This window comes from Stenella coeruleoalba (genome assembly GCF_951394435.1).
Source record: "Stenella coeruleoalba genome assembly, chromosome: 14".
NCBI classification, from domain to species: domain Eukaryota; kingdom Metazoa; phylum Chordata; class Mammalia; order Artiodactyla; family Delphinidae; genus Stenella; species Stenella coeruleoalba.
In genome coordinates this window covers 64,395,248-64,412,098 of record NC_137160.1, presented here as the reverse complement: position 1 = coordinate 64,412,098, position 16,851 = coordinate 64,395,248, and the positions used below count along the sequence as shown (strand labels likewise).

The following is a 16,851-nucleotide window of genomic DNA, read 5'->3' as shown; positions in this document are numbered from 1 at the left end:
GCCAGGACACTCCAGCACACCCCCTGCCTCCAGCTGACCACAGACTTCAGGCAGGACAAAGCCAGGCAGCCCCTGGACCACCCTTGAAAAACCACCCAGACCCACCTCCCCAGCACGCGGCCTGAGCGGGTTCCAGGAGAATGGGAGGAAGGAGTCCTCACAGCACTGCCCGTGGTGCCTGGGTCCTACCAGATTCCATGAACGTGGCTGAGTCGAAGGACAGCCTGTGGGGCCCGACGCTTGGGAAGTTCTCCAGTTTGGCTTCTGACGGGACTTCGTAGTTACTAAAGGGATCGTCTTCCTCCTCGGGGTCCAGCTTTCTTAACCTGCACGGAACACACCGAACTCGCAAAGGCCACAGCGCATGTTCCAACACCTTCCCCTGAGAGAGAGGAGAGCTGAGCCGGACCCGAGGCTGGCCCCAGCCCCACGGAGAGCTAGAGACAGAGGCCGAAAAGCTCCACTTGGGCAGCCCAGGTGGCCAGGCCTCCAGGTGCCAAGGCCCGAGGGGGGCCTGGGGGACGAGGAGAAAGTGGGTGGGTGGGCAGCCCCTCCAGAGCTCCTCATAGCTCTCTGAGCCCAGGGAGGCCTCTCCCAGCAGGCACCACACCTCAGACCCCCCCAGGGACTCCACTTTAGCCGAGCCTGCCACCTCGCCAAGGATGGACAGGTAGGCGCCTCCTGACGTCCTGGTGTACAACTGCACGCCTCTGCCCCAGGGACCACGCCCAGCAAGCCACCGTGTGCCCCTGCCTGATGATTCGAGGAAGCTGATGTGAAAACCACACAGGAAACCAGCAGTTGAAATAAAGAATAAAAAAGAAGGTAGAAAAAAAAAAAGAAGGTAGACACTATTCCACACGAAGCGGGCTGGGGAGCAAGGCCCTGGGCGGGGCAACGACCAGAGGGGAGATGGGGAAATGGTCCTCGGGCCCCTTGGCACCTCCTCTTCGCAGCCCTCGGAAGGGAGACCTGCTTTTGCAGGGGCGGCTAGGGAGGAACTGATCAGAGAGCCCGCCTCCTCCACTCACTGAGAACAGCTCCACTTCTGAGCATTTCCCTCTCACCACACAGAAACGGAAAGGCAGCAAATTAGGAAAATCAGGAACCTTGTGGCAAAACAGATTTACAATCCACCTAAAGATCCTGGCTCCTCCTCCTCCTCCGCTTGGATGCATCACCATTGAAACCTACTGTCACGAGCCAAAATGCCAGCTGAGGACTCCTGGGACACAAGCTCACGTAACACACGTGGTTACCTCCCAAACTCCACTCCAGTAACCGGGAAGGAATAAAATGGAGTCAACTCACAAAGACACAGGGGGTAAGAGAGGAAGCCCCAGCTGACAAGACATGCCCACCAAACGTTAGAAGGCAGAGAGATGCCCAACCAGCAGAGACTGACTGCTCTCTGCCCTCCGTGAGGGCATTAAGAAGTCTGGCACTGGCACCATAAACCCCAGGAAGGCTCAGGCATCAAGGTCCCAGAGCGTCTGAGGGAGGTGACAGGGCAAGGACCAAAAGCATGGGGGCTGGCGAAGACCTAGGGAAGGAGCACTGGGGCGCAGCCCCCCAGCTCCACGCAGCCTGGCCCATCTCCTCCCGGGAGGCTCCTCTGAGGAACACCGCGAACCAGTGAAAGCAAGGGATGACTCCTGAGCCCACCGTCCACCTTCTCAGAGTTCGAGGGAACCCTGCTGAGCCTGGAGAAGCCAAGCAGGCGCCCTCCCTGAGCGCAGGGGGTCCCTTCCACGGGCCGTCCCCACGTCTGCACCTGAGGAGCAGCAGCCCCAGGCCTCCTGGCAACAAGGGAAGGCCCAGGGGCGTGAGTGGGTCACCTCCAGCTCCAAAAGACACAAAACTCACGGTTCCTGCCTTCAGGACATTCAGAGGCAGGAGAGGCAAGAAAACCCAAGCCCCCAATCCAGGAAGACCTGAGCGTTGGCCGTTTGTACAGATGTTAGAGGAAGACGGAGGACATGCCTGGAGGGGAGGGCGACCACGGAACCAGGGACGTGAAGGGAGGCAGGAGGTTTGTGTGCTCCCTTTTCTAAAACAGAAACAGTGCACCGCACCTGGACGGCAGGAACTTCACCAGCAGCTCCTGGAAGTCCACCTTCTCTTCTTTTTTGCACTTGGTGTTTCGGACGCGGGCAGACCGCCGCTTCGCCGTCTCCCCGCTCTCCTCAGAAATCTTCTTCCGCTTCACCCCTTTCTTGGATTTATCTCCTCCAGAAACATCACCTTCACAAAGAGAGAACGTTGAAATCTCACAAGAGTCAGGCTAGGGAAATGCACCACGAGGCACTCGGTCCCTTCTTTTATAATAACCCTGCCTGCAGGTTTAACCTGTGGCTTCTTTGACATTCAGGAAATCTCCTGTCTGCTCTAACAAGGAGCCTGGGAAAAGTCCATTCCAAACCGCTTAAGTCTCACCCCTTTCTCCAACTCACAGAGCCCAAAAGCCAGATCTCAAGGCTACTTTCCACACTACAGAACGCCAGGGTCTCAGAGTCAAATGCCCCATCCCCCTGCCCCTCCCACTGGCTGGCTTGGGATGGAACAGAGCAAGTCGCAATGACACTGACTCTGTCCATCGCCATGGCCCAGTGACACGATGTGGGCAAGAGAGTCACATAAATCATACAGAGAGAAGAGGGGTGTCATGTATGATTAAGTTAAAAAGTTAAAAACAATCATATACAGGTTCATTCAGAAACTTCCTTAACTGCCAGATATTCTTCATCGGTGACACAAAAATCAAGGAAAGGCTCAGGAACTTTAGTCTGAAATTCTTTTACAACTCCAGTGATAATAGAAACCAATAAAACCATTCCAACATATACTACCGCATACGGTGGTAACTATGCTGACTGCTTCTTAAAGCTAAAGAACTCAGAACATCAGTGCACAGCAGCACTGGGTGCAGGGCGTGAGCCAGCAACTGAGCAGAACCAGCAGAGGGACCCGCCAGCTCACAGGTCACAAGCAGGAGTAAACTCTACCCCAGGACTGAGCAACTGGGCATCGAGTGGTCTGAGGAGCTGTATCCCTGAGGCCAACCCCTTCCCTGCAGGGGCCCCAATGCAGAAGCCACCGCTGACGAGGGAGGCCCTGCGAGCAGGCCCAGAGGCTCCCCTGTGGGGCCAGGAGCGGCAGCAGGACCCGTCCCTCTGGATAGACCAGGGCACCCCGACTCTCATTCCTGCTCAGCAGACGGGGTCTCTCCCGAAGCCAACCCCGAGGCCTGCTCACCTGCGGGGATGCCCGTCTCCAACAGGCTGGGGCTGTGCAGCAGGAAGCTGGCCGTGGCCACGGGGGCGTACGAGAGCACAGGCTCTGCCACGGTCACCTCGGGGTTGGCGTTGACGGGGCTCGGCTGGATCACGCTGACAGGTGCCACCACGGCAGAGGGCACCAGGGGCTGGCCAGGGTCCTGGTAGTCGGACAGGTCGATCCTCTTGCCGAGGCTGGGCCGTGGGGGCTCGCAGGTGGTGAGGTGGTGGTACATGGCCAGCAGGCTCTCCCCGAGGCACTTCCAGCTGCAGGAAGAGGGTCACCGCCCGGGTCAGCACACAACACGGGGTGCCCGGAGCTCAGGGCTGCCATCTCCATGAGGGCGGGGTGGTCTCAGTTTACTGATAGCTGAGGTGGAGCAGCCGGGGCTGGAGCAGAGCCTGCACCCGCTCCACTGCCCGCAGGAGAAGCCCTGAGGCATCTCAGCCCCAGGCCCCTTCAGACCTACCAGGCACACAGAGAAACCACAGACTCACTCAAAAACCCCTTCCCTACAAGGTTGAATCTTTAAAACGACGGTGTCGTTGACCTGTTGTCACTAGTCTGGTTTTCTGGGGGAGGAATACTGGCAGGGATATGGTCTAAAGGGGCTGAACAGCTCTTGGGCCGGGGCTTGCTGGATGCAAACCGAGACTGTCGTGTGTTTTGTGGTGTGTAAGTTGTGTTGTGTGCCCTGTTGTGGTGAGGTGTAGCATGTGTTATGTTGTATGCTGTTTTGTGTTTTACTTCTAGTCATGTGTTGTGTTGTATGTCATGCCGTGTTATGGTATGACACAGTGTAGCCTGACGTACTCACCCTTCCAACCTTGAACAGCTTCCCAGGCCCTCAGACTAAAAACCAAAGCCTCTGCCTGTCCCCTCAGTGGCGCCCAGCCTCATCGCACCGCCGCAACCCCACCCCCCCACGCCTGCCCCCTGCACTCTCGCCTCGCTAGCTTGCTTTCAGTTCTGCAAACAAAACCACCCCCCACATACCACAGGGCCTTTGCACAGGCTTCCCTCTGCCCGGAAACAACACCCCACTCACACCCCCCAGCTCCTCTGCCTGATCCATGCCCACTCCTCCACCAGACTCCAGCTCTGGCCCTAAGCCTTCCCCAAACCCCGGAGCAGTGCAGACCCCATTATGAGCTCTCGGTGCTGTGCTTCTCTCCTCGAGGGGCCTGTCAGCTTTGCACGTGTGCCCCTCCTTCTGGTGACTGAGTACCCCTGGGACTGCCTCCAGTTTCCTGGGAAACTCAAACGTGCGGGAATGAACAAGTAGGAGCAGTAACGTGGGTCGGAACCAGCCCCTCCTGCGTGCTGGCTCTGCACGACCCCCAAGCACTCAATTCAATTATCATGATGACCCTACAAGAGAGGGATACTGCTCCCTCTTTTCCAGGAAGTGGCACATAATGACCCGGCGAGGGCACCAGGGCTGGACCCCAGTCTGTCCCACCTGGTGGGGAGCTGCGGGCCACCACGTGACTTGCCTCCACATATGAGACACTCTCAACTTATAGGCACGAGGGTCAATGCCAGGATGTTAGGAACAGACCTCACCGAAGGGCTAAATGACCCCAACTCCAGGGACCACCTTTCCCGGGGCTATGCTGAGGCCCACCTTCCAGGATGCCAAGCAGCCCTAGCAGGGGAGCATGGACTAGAGATCGGGAAGCCAGGACGTGGGATCAGCTCCCCCCTCACCAGTAGCCTCTCTGAGTCCTGGTGTCCCCCGTCCAGGGCTTGGCTAATGCTGGTTTCCTTCTCCCCTTAGGGTGGGCAGATGAGAGGGGCGTACAGGAACATGGCAGGTGGTGGGTCAAGGACAGCAACAGAGAGGGACTTCGACCGGGGAAGGCCCGGCCTGCTTCCTGCAGTCACCCGCCCATGTGCGCCCAGCTCCTGCCACGGCAGCAGCCCGGGCGGGCTCAGCCCCCTCCCAAGCAGGGCCCAGTGGCCACCAGCAACCCAGACCCAGACGACCTACGTGAAGAAGGGGATGGGCTGCACCAGCTTCAGGTCCGGCTCCTTCTCATGCGTGGTCAGCGCCTGCCGCCTCCTCCGAAGCCCCAGGGCCTCATCCATGATGGCCTGTGACTCGGCCGCGCTCACCGACACCTCGTGGATGGACATGTCACTGAGAGTGCGTGAGACAGAGAGGAGTGACCGTGTCACACTAGAGCCAAGATGGAAATCTTACACAGAGGGATGCAGTTAATATCCTTTAATCTGTATTAATTCTTCCTACAAATAAAATAACTACTTGAGTCTGGGCTGAAAAGGGCAGTAATTAGCATTCTTAATACCCACGTTACACTGAAAATGATTAATGCCCTTTGATCTGCTTACAATTCATCACCTTCATCTGTATTAACAGGATCATAGTAGTGGCAGAAAAGCAACAGAAAAATTAAATGCTGCTCTCAATTATTTGCTGAAAACCTTTTAAGAATTTAACTCTCCCATCCTACCCATCCCAAAAAAGGTTATCAGACCAGCCAAGCTCACCAAAGCCTATGGAGATCAACAGAAAGGTGGGAGTTTGAGGCCCCGGATGCCTCCCACAGGCACACCTCTGCCTGTGGTGGCCCGGCGAGACCTGCCCCCACTGCCCTGTGCCCTCCTCCCCACAAGGCTCCCCCGTGGAGCCACGCACTTATGGACTCATCATCTGTCCTACATGCTCATCAACCACCTCTCCAAAGAAGGTCAGCTCCGTCAGGACAGATGTGAATAAGAGGCACAATCTTACGAGGGATAAACACCAAAATAACCACTAAGTCCCAACCGGTGAGCTCCCAGGGCCAAGGAAATACCAGAGGGCACAGGAGTTGGTTCCACTGGAGGATGGGCGGGGAGGCAGCCCGGACTTAGAAAGCTGCCAAGAGGGGATGTGGGGCTTGGAATACGAAGGGGCACGAAGACACCATAGGGAGAGGATTCCAGGTGAGGGCGCTGTGGGAGCCAGGGTGCGGGACCGGACAGGACATAGCAGGGCCCTGGGACAGCTCTCCCCTTGGTGGAGGGAGAAGCAGGAGGAGAACTGGGGGGTCAGACTGCAAAGGGCCTCCTGGGCGATGAAGCTAAGCATGAGTCTCATCCCGGAGGCAGGCACGGTGGCCCGATTAGAGGCGGGCCGGGCAACACAGGAAGCACAGCCTCGGAAAGGGGTAGGGTGGGCAGCGAGGAGTGAGGTGAACAAGGCTGCTGTGAGCACCCAGAGGAGAGCCGCAGGGCAGCGGGGAAGGAGGGCAGAGGACAGGCGGAGGCACCGCCCATATGAGGCGCGTAGGGAAACAATAAACCAAGCAGATCAGAGCCGTTTGCCAAGTGAGGGGCCTCAACAGCCCCCAGCCGCTGGGGAGGAGGTGGTGGGCTGCAGACTCACCATTTCAGGAACATCCGGAGGGAGTCCTGGCGGAGACACGGTTGCTCCTCGAAGATCTTCTCCTTGAGAACCAGCCCCTTGCTGTAGCGGCAGTCCTTCTCCAGAGCTTTGCAAATGAAGTACAGACAAGCTGGCCAGGAAAGAAACAGGCGTGACCTCCAAGCTGCGCTCTGACTCTCTGGCCTTGCCAGTGACGCCAGGGAAGTAGTCCCTGCTCTGGAGTCCAAGAAACACCAGGTAAATGACGACAAGACACCACTTTAATCCATCCAATCGGGAACGATTTTTGAAAATAATAATACCAAGGTCGAGGGGCAAAGGCCCACACTGCCAGGGAGGACGGCTGAACAATCTTTCTGCGGAAACATGGGCATCAAACACAGACCCTCAGCCCAGCAAGCCCACCTTGAGGAAACCCTTCGGGAACCAGCTGTCGGCAAACTGGAGTACGGCCGCCAGCTCCTCTCTGCCTGGGCCCCGGCCAGCCCTGTGCCCCACCCAGCTCCAGAGTTTGAGTATGGGTGCAAGGCACTCCCATCAGGAATAACCAGAGAAGGATGGAGTCAGGGAGGAGGAAGGAAAGCTGGAGCAGAAGCAGAGATGCCACGCGGAAGTCAGGGAGAAGGGCAGTGGGAGAGCGGTGCCCACGCCACAAGCAGGAAGGGGTCTGGGCTGCCCCGCCAGCCGCCCACTGAACTAGGGACAGGGGGCCCAGAGGTTCCCGCCTAACCGGAAGGAGGAGGAGGACATGGTTTCCTCTGGGAAGGTGGTGGGAGCAGAGAGAAAACGAGGGGGGCACCAAGCCTCTGGATGGACTGGTCAGCAGCACCAGAGCTGACCGTGCCCGCAGCAGAGGGAGGCCTGCCTACTCCTCTCGAGCGCCCATGTAGCGGCTGCTCATACTCTGGGGCTTCGATGTGGTTCTGCGGCTCTCACAGACACATGCACCGCTCTGTCCCCCAAACCCATCTTCCCACTAATACTTCAGCTTATCAAGTGCGGCTTCTCCAGGAGAGAGAACTGAGCCTGGTGCCAGAGAGAAGGTGGGACGCTGAGGCTGGGGCCTCCAGGGGGCGCCCAAGCTCCAGGAAGAGCCCGGGGAGAGACCCATAGTCACTGAAGATGAAAGCACTGGAGTCAAAACGGGCGATCCACAGCACGGGTGCGGACATCCACGGAAGGACACGCCCGAGAACGTTTGCGTGGAGGGACACAAGGGCCCAAGTCCAGAAATGACCCCACGTGCAAGCACGCGATGGTCAGAGGGTGCAGAGGAGGGCAGACAGCAGAGGACCCACAGCAAAGGGGCTGGGAGAAGGCACCCGCCCCCGCCCGGGCCCACCTGGAGGAGGCGACAGAGGGCTGAGCTGGCTCTGGGGACACAGGGAGAAGTCAGGGTCACCTCGGGCAGGGACAACTGGGAAGGGGCCACAGCAGCCTGCCCCTGGGGCATGCCGACCCCGCCGCTAGCCCTGTGCTGCACACGGTTCACCTGACTATACAGAGCTATGGTCGCAGTCCCATGGGTGGCGGGCAGGGCCCAGCTTCCCAGCCTCCGCTACCCCATCCTGCTCCACCTGCTCGACGCGCTCTTAGAAACAGAAGGAAAAGCCTCCAAGAGTCAGCCTTCCAGCTGTAACCTTCAACGTGAGGGCAAGTGCTGGCAGCAGGTCTGTCCTGAAAAGAATGAGCAGACCACGCCAGGACCACCTATGCCCGAGGCCAGCTGCCCTGCACCCGAGCCCTGCCCGGGGCCCTCCCACAGAGCTGCCTGGAGGAGCTGGCCCAAGAGGCCCAGAACCCCAACAGCGCCCGCCTCGGGACAGCCCGTGAGGGGCCGAGCAGAGGGCCAGGTGGGGTCAGAGAGTGAAGCAACTGGAAGGCAGACAGGGCTCCGTCTAGCACAGATCTTTCCAGCAGCCCTGCTCCTCTGTGGAAGGACCAGCTGCTAAAAGGAGGGAGTGAGCTCCCGGCACCGGGAGTCAGGCTGCAGCCGCTAGGCCGTCTGTCAGCAACTTATAAGAACAGGCACAGGGTGGGACACTGCAGAGACGAAATGAGAGACTGAAGGGAAAACCGCTCAGAAGACATGCTTCCTACTACAACACATGGGGTAAGTCTCAACCGAGAAAGAAAGACAAGCAGAGTAAAGCAGGGAAGTAAAGTCATCTCCATTTCCCCTGAAGGTAGGGCAGAAAGCCCTTCAGTGTTAACTCTGGCTCCGAGCTCATCCAGGCCTCCCGCCCTCCTCGGTCCAAGTGCACGAGCACGTGGCAGAAAGCAGCGACACCCCACTCACTGGTGTAATCGCTGAGGGTGTACAGGACAGTGATGAGGTTGTCCAAGCAGGGCCAGTGGTCAGGATTGCACCGCAGCCCTTCCTCAAAAGCGTGGCGAGCCAGGGGGACCCGGATGAGCCTCAGGGCCACGTGTCCAATTTTATACCAGAGGTTGACGTCCGTGGAGTCCAGCATGACCGCCTGGTAGCAGCACAGCAGAGGCACACTCAGTCAGCTCCCCAGAGCGGGCATCCGTGGTGGCAGGAGGGCACAGCACCAGCCCAGCCACCCAGACTGCCCAAGGAATGACAGGGAAGTCACGTGGACCAATTTATCTAACTCAGAACATGTTCTTAATACATTCTGTCACTCTGAACACCTGTACTCCTTACATATTTGATATGTAAAAGAAGTGCAAGAAGTAGAATTAAAAGAAAATACAGAAACCTTCTGGGATTCTAGAAACAGCATGGGTGGGAGACAGACGTGGGTTCACATCCATACTCCCACACTGCCCAGCAGCGTGGCCGCCAGCCTCAGTATCCTCATCCCTAAAATGAGGATAAAGACGCCCTCCTTGCCAGACGGCATGAGGGTGAGCACGTGCATGGTGCTGGCGCCTCAGAGGTGCCCACACAGGTAAGCCGGCCTGACAGAAATAATGGCAGTACAATTCTGAGTAGGTACTGGGTGCCAGGGGTCAGGCCCTGTGTTCAGCACCCTCTTTATATCACTCCAACTCTACGATGTAGACCTGGAGGCCCAGAGAAATGAAGCAATCACCCATGGTCATGTGTGCCCTGTGTGGCAGAGGAAGAACACACATGCAGCCCTCTCTGAACTTGCTACTGTCACCTACTGCCTGGGGCCTCGGGCACTACAGCTGACACAGCACCACAACCCCACCCCTCCCCCAAGAACTCCCAAAGACCCGGCTGAGGGGAGCACCTCCAGGTAGAACTCCATGGCTGTCTCCAGGTCCTCCCTCTGGGCGGCCAGCTGGGCCAGGTTCTTAAACGTGGAGTACTTCAACATCAGCCCAGGGTGTTTCAACCCCTCCTTCTCATCACCAGACGAAACTGCCTGAGAACAAAGCAAACAGGAGTAAAGTGACACCCAGGCTCTGAAGCCTCAGCTGGCAGTCAGCAGGACACCTGGCTTCAGGGCTGGCTTCTGCCACAGGCCCTTGGGCCAGTCCAGTGCCACCCTCCACTGGAAAATGAAAGCGTGGCCCCAGATGTCCTTTAAGGACCCCCCAGTTCCGAGCACACAGAGGAGAAAGGCCAGACCACCAAGAGGCGGTTTGCGGGCCGTCTGGGCACCAAAAGACACAGAGGGAACCCTCCTGGCACTACCGCCACGCCTGAGGGCCCAAGCCTAGATGGTGACATTTACAGCATCGGTAAGCCAGCCAGAGGCTCCCGCATGCCACTCCCAGCTCTGATGCTTCACTAGCTGCATGGCTTTGAGCCAACACCACCTCGCTAAGCCTCCATCTCCACACTGTGAACTGGGGACAATGCACCCGCACTTGGCAGAGTGGCTGTGAAGACCAAGTAGGAAGAGCAGCTGGCATTTACGGAGCTCTTACTCTGCACCTAGAACCGTTCTGCATGCTTCTCTGGACTCACCCAACCCTCAGAGCAAGCCAGAGAGGTGGACGCTCCGCAGGCGGGGAAGCTGGGGGCAGAGGGCCTCTGGGGCCTCACCTCTCGCAGCAGGCGCGCCTCCAGGAGCTCGTGGTAGGCCTTGGCGGACTCCTCAAACCGGTCGTGCTTCTGCAGATCCAGGGCCTTGTGGTACAAGGCAAAAGCCTCTGCTTCCTGCAAACCAAGACAGGAGACATTTTCACACAGCACAAAGGTTTGTCTTTTTAAGCCAACAATGTGTGAGAGGGGGCTGCTGTCAAGGCCATGTTACTCGTCAGCTGCACGCTCTGTGCTGGAAACAGTCCTAACGCTCCAAGCTCGCAGGAGCTCATCACTGGGAGAAGAGCCCCTCAGCAGCCCCCCCAAGGAGACACGAGCAGCACGGGCTCACCTGAGTCTAAGCAACAGCAGAAGGCAGGCTGAGGGCACAGAGCAGAGCAATGCCAAGGTTCTGTGAGCCTCGCTGACGCTTTCTGGGAGAGTGGCCCCAGCAGCCGTAATAACCCAGGGACTCCGAGAGAGCAGGGAAGGCTTCCACTGCTTTCTATGTGCTGCTCTGCCTCAGCCTGCTCGCTGCCGGGAGGGGCAGAGGGGGCACTGGGCAGGCTGAGCCCCACTGACACCCCTCAGGGCCGGGGACCACTGACTAGCAGCGTCCGTGAGGGCTCCACACACTGTCCTGGCTTCTCCCGAGAAGGGGGAGGTGTATGCTTATTCCAGGGAAAACAAAGACCGGAGCAAACCCTTGTTATATTCGCGTAGGAGGTATGGGGAGAGCCGGCGGAGAGTAAGGCAGGCAGGCTGGAATGGAAGTGGTGCCGGGCCTCGTGGCAGAGAGGAAAGACCAAGAATCCGTGCTCCCCACAGACCACCAGTGAGACCTGGGCTAGGCAGCACCCTCCGGGGCCTCCCCCTGGAAAGTGACGTGCTGCCATCCCCTGGGTGTGCCAGCTTCTGAGGCCCACACACCAGCTGAGTGAAGAGCCAGCTCCGGCTGCAGAAGGGCCCACGCACACTCAGAATAAACAGTGTGACCATCCTCAGCGTGACCCTCTCTAAGTGAAGCAGGTCAAACAGGAGATGGAGAGCCGGCCATCTCTGTAAACAGAGTTTTCCTCTAAAATCCCATTCAGGAGACATCGGGATGCATCTGAAACATGGTGCCACCCGCAGAAATGAGAATCAAGGTCCAGCTGCAGAGAAGCCCATTGACCACACACCTGCGCCTCCTTTGTCTGGGTCTTGTGACTTTTAAAGCTTCCTTCATGATCATCCTCAACCGTGGAGCTGGCATTTAAGGCTGCGATTCGAATCTAGAAGCAGAGATTTGACGGAAGAGTTGCTTTTAGATGAGACGTGTCTCATCTCTTCAGTAACCCACAACACGCACAACACTGTAACACACTCGGCCTCAAACAGCTACGGCCTCCCCAGATGCGGAGGAAAAGGAGGACTGGGACATTCTGAGGGAACCACACCAACCTGTTCAGGGAGCGTGTCCACTACAACAGGAACAGGCTGGGGACACCCCAGCAATGGCCCGACACAGCAGAAGACCCAGGCATCGGAAAAACAGATTCCAATGACACGGGATAACTGTGTGCCTCTCTAGCCATGCTGATGCGGCCCTGTAAACCACCCAACAGGACAGCGGGCACCCACACCCTCGAGGGTGCCAAGAGCCCTCTGGGGAGGAACGCTGCCCCATTCAGACAGCCGTCAGGGCCCATCCAAGAACATGGCCCTCGCCCCGGAGGACCGCAGAGCAGGTGAGCATTAGCACATACCATAGTCAGAGGCTTCGGCACACCGCCCAGCACCGCCCAGCACTGACCAGCACCGGAAGGGCAGTGCCAGCCCACGCGGCTCCTATGGAGGAAGGAGAACAGGTTGAGGGAGGGCCCGGGAAGCACCAGGCCACCAGGAACCCATGTCCAAACCCACGGGCCTCCCGGCTCTGGGCACACAGGCTAGTGGGCCTCGGGATGGCTCTTCAGTCTGTTACCCGGGGAGCCCCTGGTCCTTGGGACGGAATGCCCACCTTTGCCAGACCAGGGGCCAGGGACAGAGGGGAGTTAGACCGACATCTGCCCCCAGGACTCACTGCTCAGCAGAGGTTACAGATCAATAAACAATTATTTTTTCAAAAGTTGAATGAAATAAAGAGAAACACAGGCAACAGGTGGAGAACAAGTCATTCGAAGGGATGGAGGAAGGTGAAGGAGGAAGCCCTGTGTTAAACCCCAGGAAGGGACAGCAGTGGGGTAGAGGGCGGGAAGGCAGAGGCAGGGGGCCTGGAGGATGGGACGGAAATATAAAAGGAAAAAAATTAGAGGTAGGCAGACCAGTGTGAAATCTGCTAAAAAAATGACAGGATTGGTGAGGATGTGGAGAAATCAGAACCTCATCCACTGCAGATGCGAACGAAAAATGGTGAAACCCGTCTGGCAATTGCTCAGAATGTCAAACACAGAAATTCCACCCCCAAGAGAAATGAAAACATGTCCACACCAAAACTTGTTCATGAATGTTCACAGCAGCATTACTCATGACAGACTGAAGGTGGAAACAACCCAAATGTCCGTCAACTGACAAATGGATAAAGAAAATGTGGTATGTCCATACAATGGATTATTATTCAGTGATAAATAAAATTAAAGCACTGGTACTTGCTACAACATGGATGAACCTTGAAAACACGCTAAATGAAGGAAGCCAGTCACGAAGGCCACATACTGTCTGATTCCATTTATACAAAATGTCTAGAATAGGCAAATCTACAGAACCAGAAAGTAGTCTAGGGGAGAGGGACACATGGGGAGTGACTACTACCAGGTACAGGACTTCTTTCTGGGGTGATGAAAATGTTCTGAAATTGACGGTGGTGATGGTTGCACAACTCTATGGATACACTTACACTCAATGAATTGTATACCCTACACAGGCGAGCTGTTTGGTCTGTGAACTATGTGCTGCTATTAAACAAAGAGATGCCAGGAGCCCGGCTGGGGCAGTGGCACTGGGGACAGAGGGGGGGACACGTTCCAGGAGGCAAACTCACAGAACGGGGGGCCCTGGGAGGCTGGAGGGAGCAGCAGGGGTGCCGGGTAACAGCGGGGGTTCTGGCCTGTGGGGCGGGGAGGAAGAGGCAGCACCACCAAACAAGCCCGTCAGGGCAGAGGAGGGAGCCAGGAACAGTCCCACCTGAGAGGCTGGCAGAAGGCCCCGAAGGGCCCAGCAGGCAGTGGAAATGAGCCTTGGCAGAGACTGAACACGTGCTCCACATGTATAAAATAAAATGACCACTGCTACTGCCAACGGAGCTCACAGCTAAGACCTTCACAATGGGCTCTGAGTTCTCCAAGGGTTCCTACAAGGAAGAAAGAAAGTACAGTCTTCACAGACGAGGAAGACTGAAACCCCACGAGGCTGATAGCTATTTTATCTCCTGGGTTCCACATTTAGAAAAAAGAATTCTGCTGATTAACTCTGGAAACTGCTGCTTGACTATAAACTATGCTACAATGGGCACTGTGACCACCATACAATCTGGAAAAAAAAAGACGATAAAAGTAGAAACTATAGCACTAAAACCCTGTACCTAGGGAAAACACACACACATCCCAAGGTGCAGTGCCCCTGTGAAGAGCGAAGGGAGAGAATGAAGTCCCCATCAACTCTGGGTGGTGTCTTTCAGTCGACCTTTCAGAGGCCAAACCAGTTTCCCCAAGGACTCACTCTTCTCTGGGAGTGGATTTCCACACGTGCTTTTGATTGTGGACAGATCAGGCTTCACAGCAACCGATTCAGCTGCCAGATTCTGGACTAAGGAAGGAAGGCCCTCCCTCCGCCCCTGCTCCCTACAGGGCTTCCCTAGTGGTGCAGTCGTTAAGAATCCGCCTGCCAATGCAGGGGACATGGGTTCAAGCTGTGGTCCGGCGAGATCCCACATGCCGCGGAGCAACTAAGCCCGTGCACCACAACTACTGAGCCTGCGCTCTAGAGCCTGTGAGCCACAGCTACTGAGTCCATGTGCCACAACTACTGAAGCCCACGCACCTCAAGCCCGTGCTCCGCGACGAGAAGCCACCTTAACGAGAGGCCTACCCACCACAACAAAGAGTAGCCCGCCGATCGCCGCAACTAAAAGGAAAGCCCGCGTGCAGCAACAAAGTCCCAACGCAGCCAAAAATAAATAAATAAATAAATGTATAAAAATAAATAAAGTGTTAAAAAAATCTACAAATAACAAATGCTGAAGAGGGTGTAGAGGAAAGGGAACCCTCCTATATTGTTGGTGGGAATGTAAACTGGTGCAGCCACTATGGAGAACAGTACGGAGGTTCCTTAAAAAACTAAAAATCGAGCTACCAAACGAGCCTGCAATCCCACTCCCAGGCATATACCCGGAGAAAACCATAATTTGAAAAGATACATGTACCCCAGTGTTCACTGAAGTACTATTTACAATAGCCAAGACACAGAAGCAACCTAAATGTCCATCGACAGATGAATGGATAAATAAAATGTGGTATATTTATACAATGGAATATTACTCAGCCATAAAAGAAAGAATGAGGGACTTCCCTGGTGGTCCAGTGGTAGAGAATCTGCCTTCCAATGCAGGGGACGCAGGTTCAATCCCTGGTGGGGGAACCAAGAACCCATATGCCGCGGGGCAACTAAGCCCGCGGGCAACAACTATTGAGCTCGCGCGCCTCAACAAGGGAGGCTGCGTGCCGCAAACTACAGAGCCCATGCACTCTGGAGCCCGCGCACCACAACTAGAGAGAAGCCCACACACCGCAACCAAGAGTCCGCGCCCTGTAACAAAAGATCCCACGTACCGCAACTAAGACCAGACGCAGACAAAAAAATAAGGAAACTAAATATATTAAATAAATATCACAAAAAAAAACGAATGAAATAATGCCATTTGCAGCAACACGGATGGACCTAGAGATCATTATACTAAGTGAAGTAAGACAGAGAAAGACAAATATCATATGATATTGCTTATATGTGTAATCTAAAAAAATTTTTAAAAAGATACAAATGAACTTATATACCACAAAGAAATAGACCCACAGACATAGAAAACAAACTTATGGTTACCAAAGTGGGGGGGATAAATTGAGAGTTTGGGATTAACAGATACACACTACTATATATAAAACAGATGACCAACAGGGACCTACTGTATAGCACAGGGAACTGTACTCAATATTTTGTAATAACCTATAAGGGAAATTAATCTGAAAAAAAAGATATATATGTATGTCTAACCAAATCACTTTGCTGTACACCTGAAACTAACACAACATTGTAAATCAACTATACTTCAATAAAAACACACACACACAAAGCAGTTTAAAATAAAAACTTTACAAAGAAATAACCATTTGAGATTATATATTTATCATCTGTAAGCAATGTGAGAATGAGGACTATAGCCATATTATTCACCACAAACCCTAGAAACCACAAAAAGGAGTTTAAAAAAAAAAAAAAAAGCTACTGTATAAAGATGAGAAGGGAAGTATCTGGTACTCATTTCTCAGTCTCCCAGCAGAACAGTTGCATTTTCTCAGAACAGCACATTCAGGAGTTAAACCTCACAAGTTTTCAAACTCTTTATAGTTTTCATGTCCTTCAGAACACATAACAACAGCACACTTTGAGCACCTCGTACCCTGATCCAGTGGTAAGTGGTGATGTTTCCTAGCAGGCTCTGGCCCGGGAGTCGGGAAGGAGTCGGGAAGAGTAGGTCTTAAGCTCAGTTGGGGCACTACCCGGCTGTGTGACTGACATGGCATAAGATAACCCCTCTGGGTCTCAGTTTCCTCTACTGCATGAGTCTTTGGACTAAATCAGGCGTCTGCAAGCTCACTAGCCTACTGTTTCCATACAGCCCAAGAGCAAAGAATGATTTTTACATTTTTAAATGGTTGAAAAACTTCGTGACACGTGAAAATTACATAAAACTTACATAAAATTCAAATTTCAGTGTCCCTAAATAAAATTTTATTGAAACACCACCACTCTCTTACATACTGTCTTTGGCTGCGACCACAGTACTCAGTACAGTATAGCACCCGAATACTTATATTATTATAAGTATACTCATACTTACTACAGCCACAAGACATAATACTATTACTCGGATACTCCAGTTCTAAGAACGATTATGAGTCACCCAGAAGGAAGCCCAGCCGCCGCATGGAATTCGCATACACAGCACGACCTGTAGTAA

At 54.9% G+C, this 16,851-nt stretch overlaps 1 protein-coding gene across 6 annotated transcripts in view; it reads right to left on the bottom strand.

The window, feature by feature from the left end:
- The window catches only part of CABIN1 (calcineurin binding protein 1), a 98,207-nt gene that overhangs the window by 80,755 nt on the left and 601 nt on the right, over positions 1–16,851 (bottom strand). For 4 of the 6 annotated variants that reach the window (XM_079943136.1, XM_079943131.1, XM_079943134.1 and 1 more), the window contains exons 2-11: positions 12,386–12,467; positions 11,819–11,911; positions 10,659–10,772; positions 9,898–10,032; positions 8,970–9,150; positions 6,671–6,800; positions 5,270–5,419; positions 3,256–3,542; positions 2,076–2,244; positions 190–326 (exon numbers count right to left, since the gene is read on the bottom strand). In XM_079943136.1, the coding sequence (XP_079799262.1) occupies positions 190–326; positions 2,076–2,244; positions 3,256–3,542; positions 5,270–5,419; positions 6,671–6,800; positions 8,970–9,150; positions 9,898–10,032; positions 10,659–10,772; positions 11,819–11,911; positions 12,386–12,388 (1,399 nt within the window). In that variant the 5' untranslated portion in view covers positions 12,389–12,467. Of the gene's footprint in view, positions 1–189; positions 327–2,075; positions 2,245–3,255; positions 3,543–4,417; positions 4,443–5,269; positions 5,420–6,670; positions 6,801–8,969; positions 9,151–9,897; positions 10,033–10,658; positions 10,773–11,818; positions 11,912–12,385; positions 12,468–13,802; positions 13,934–16,851 lie in introns of those variants that run through there. The other 2 variants (XM_079943133.1, XM_079943135.1) reach the window with 2 other exon arrangements.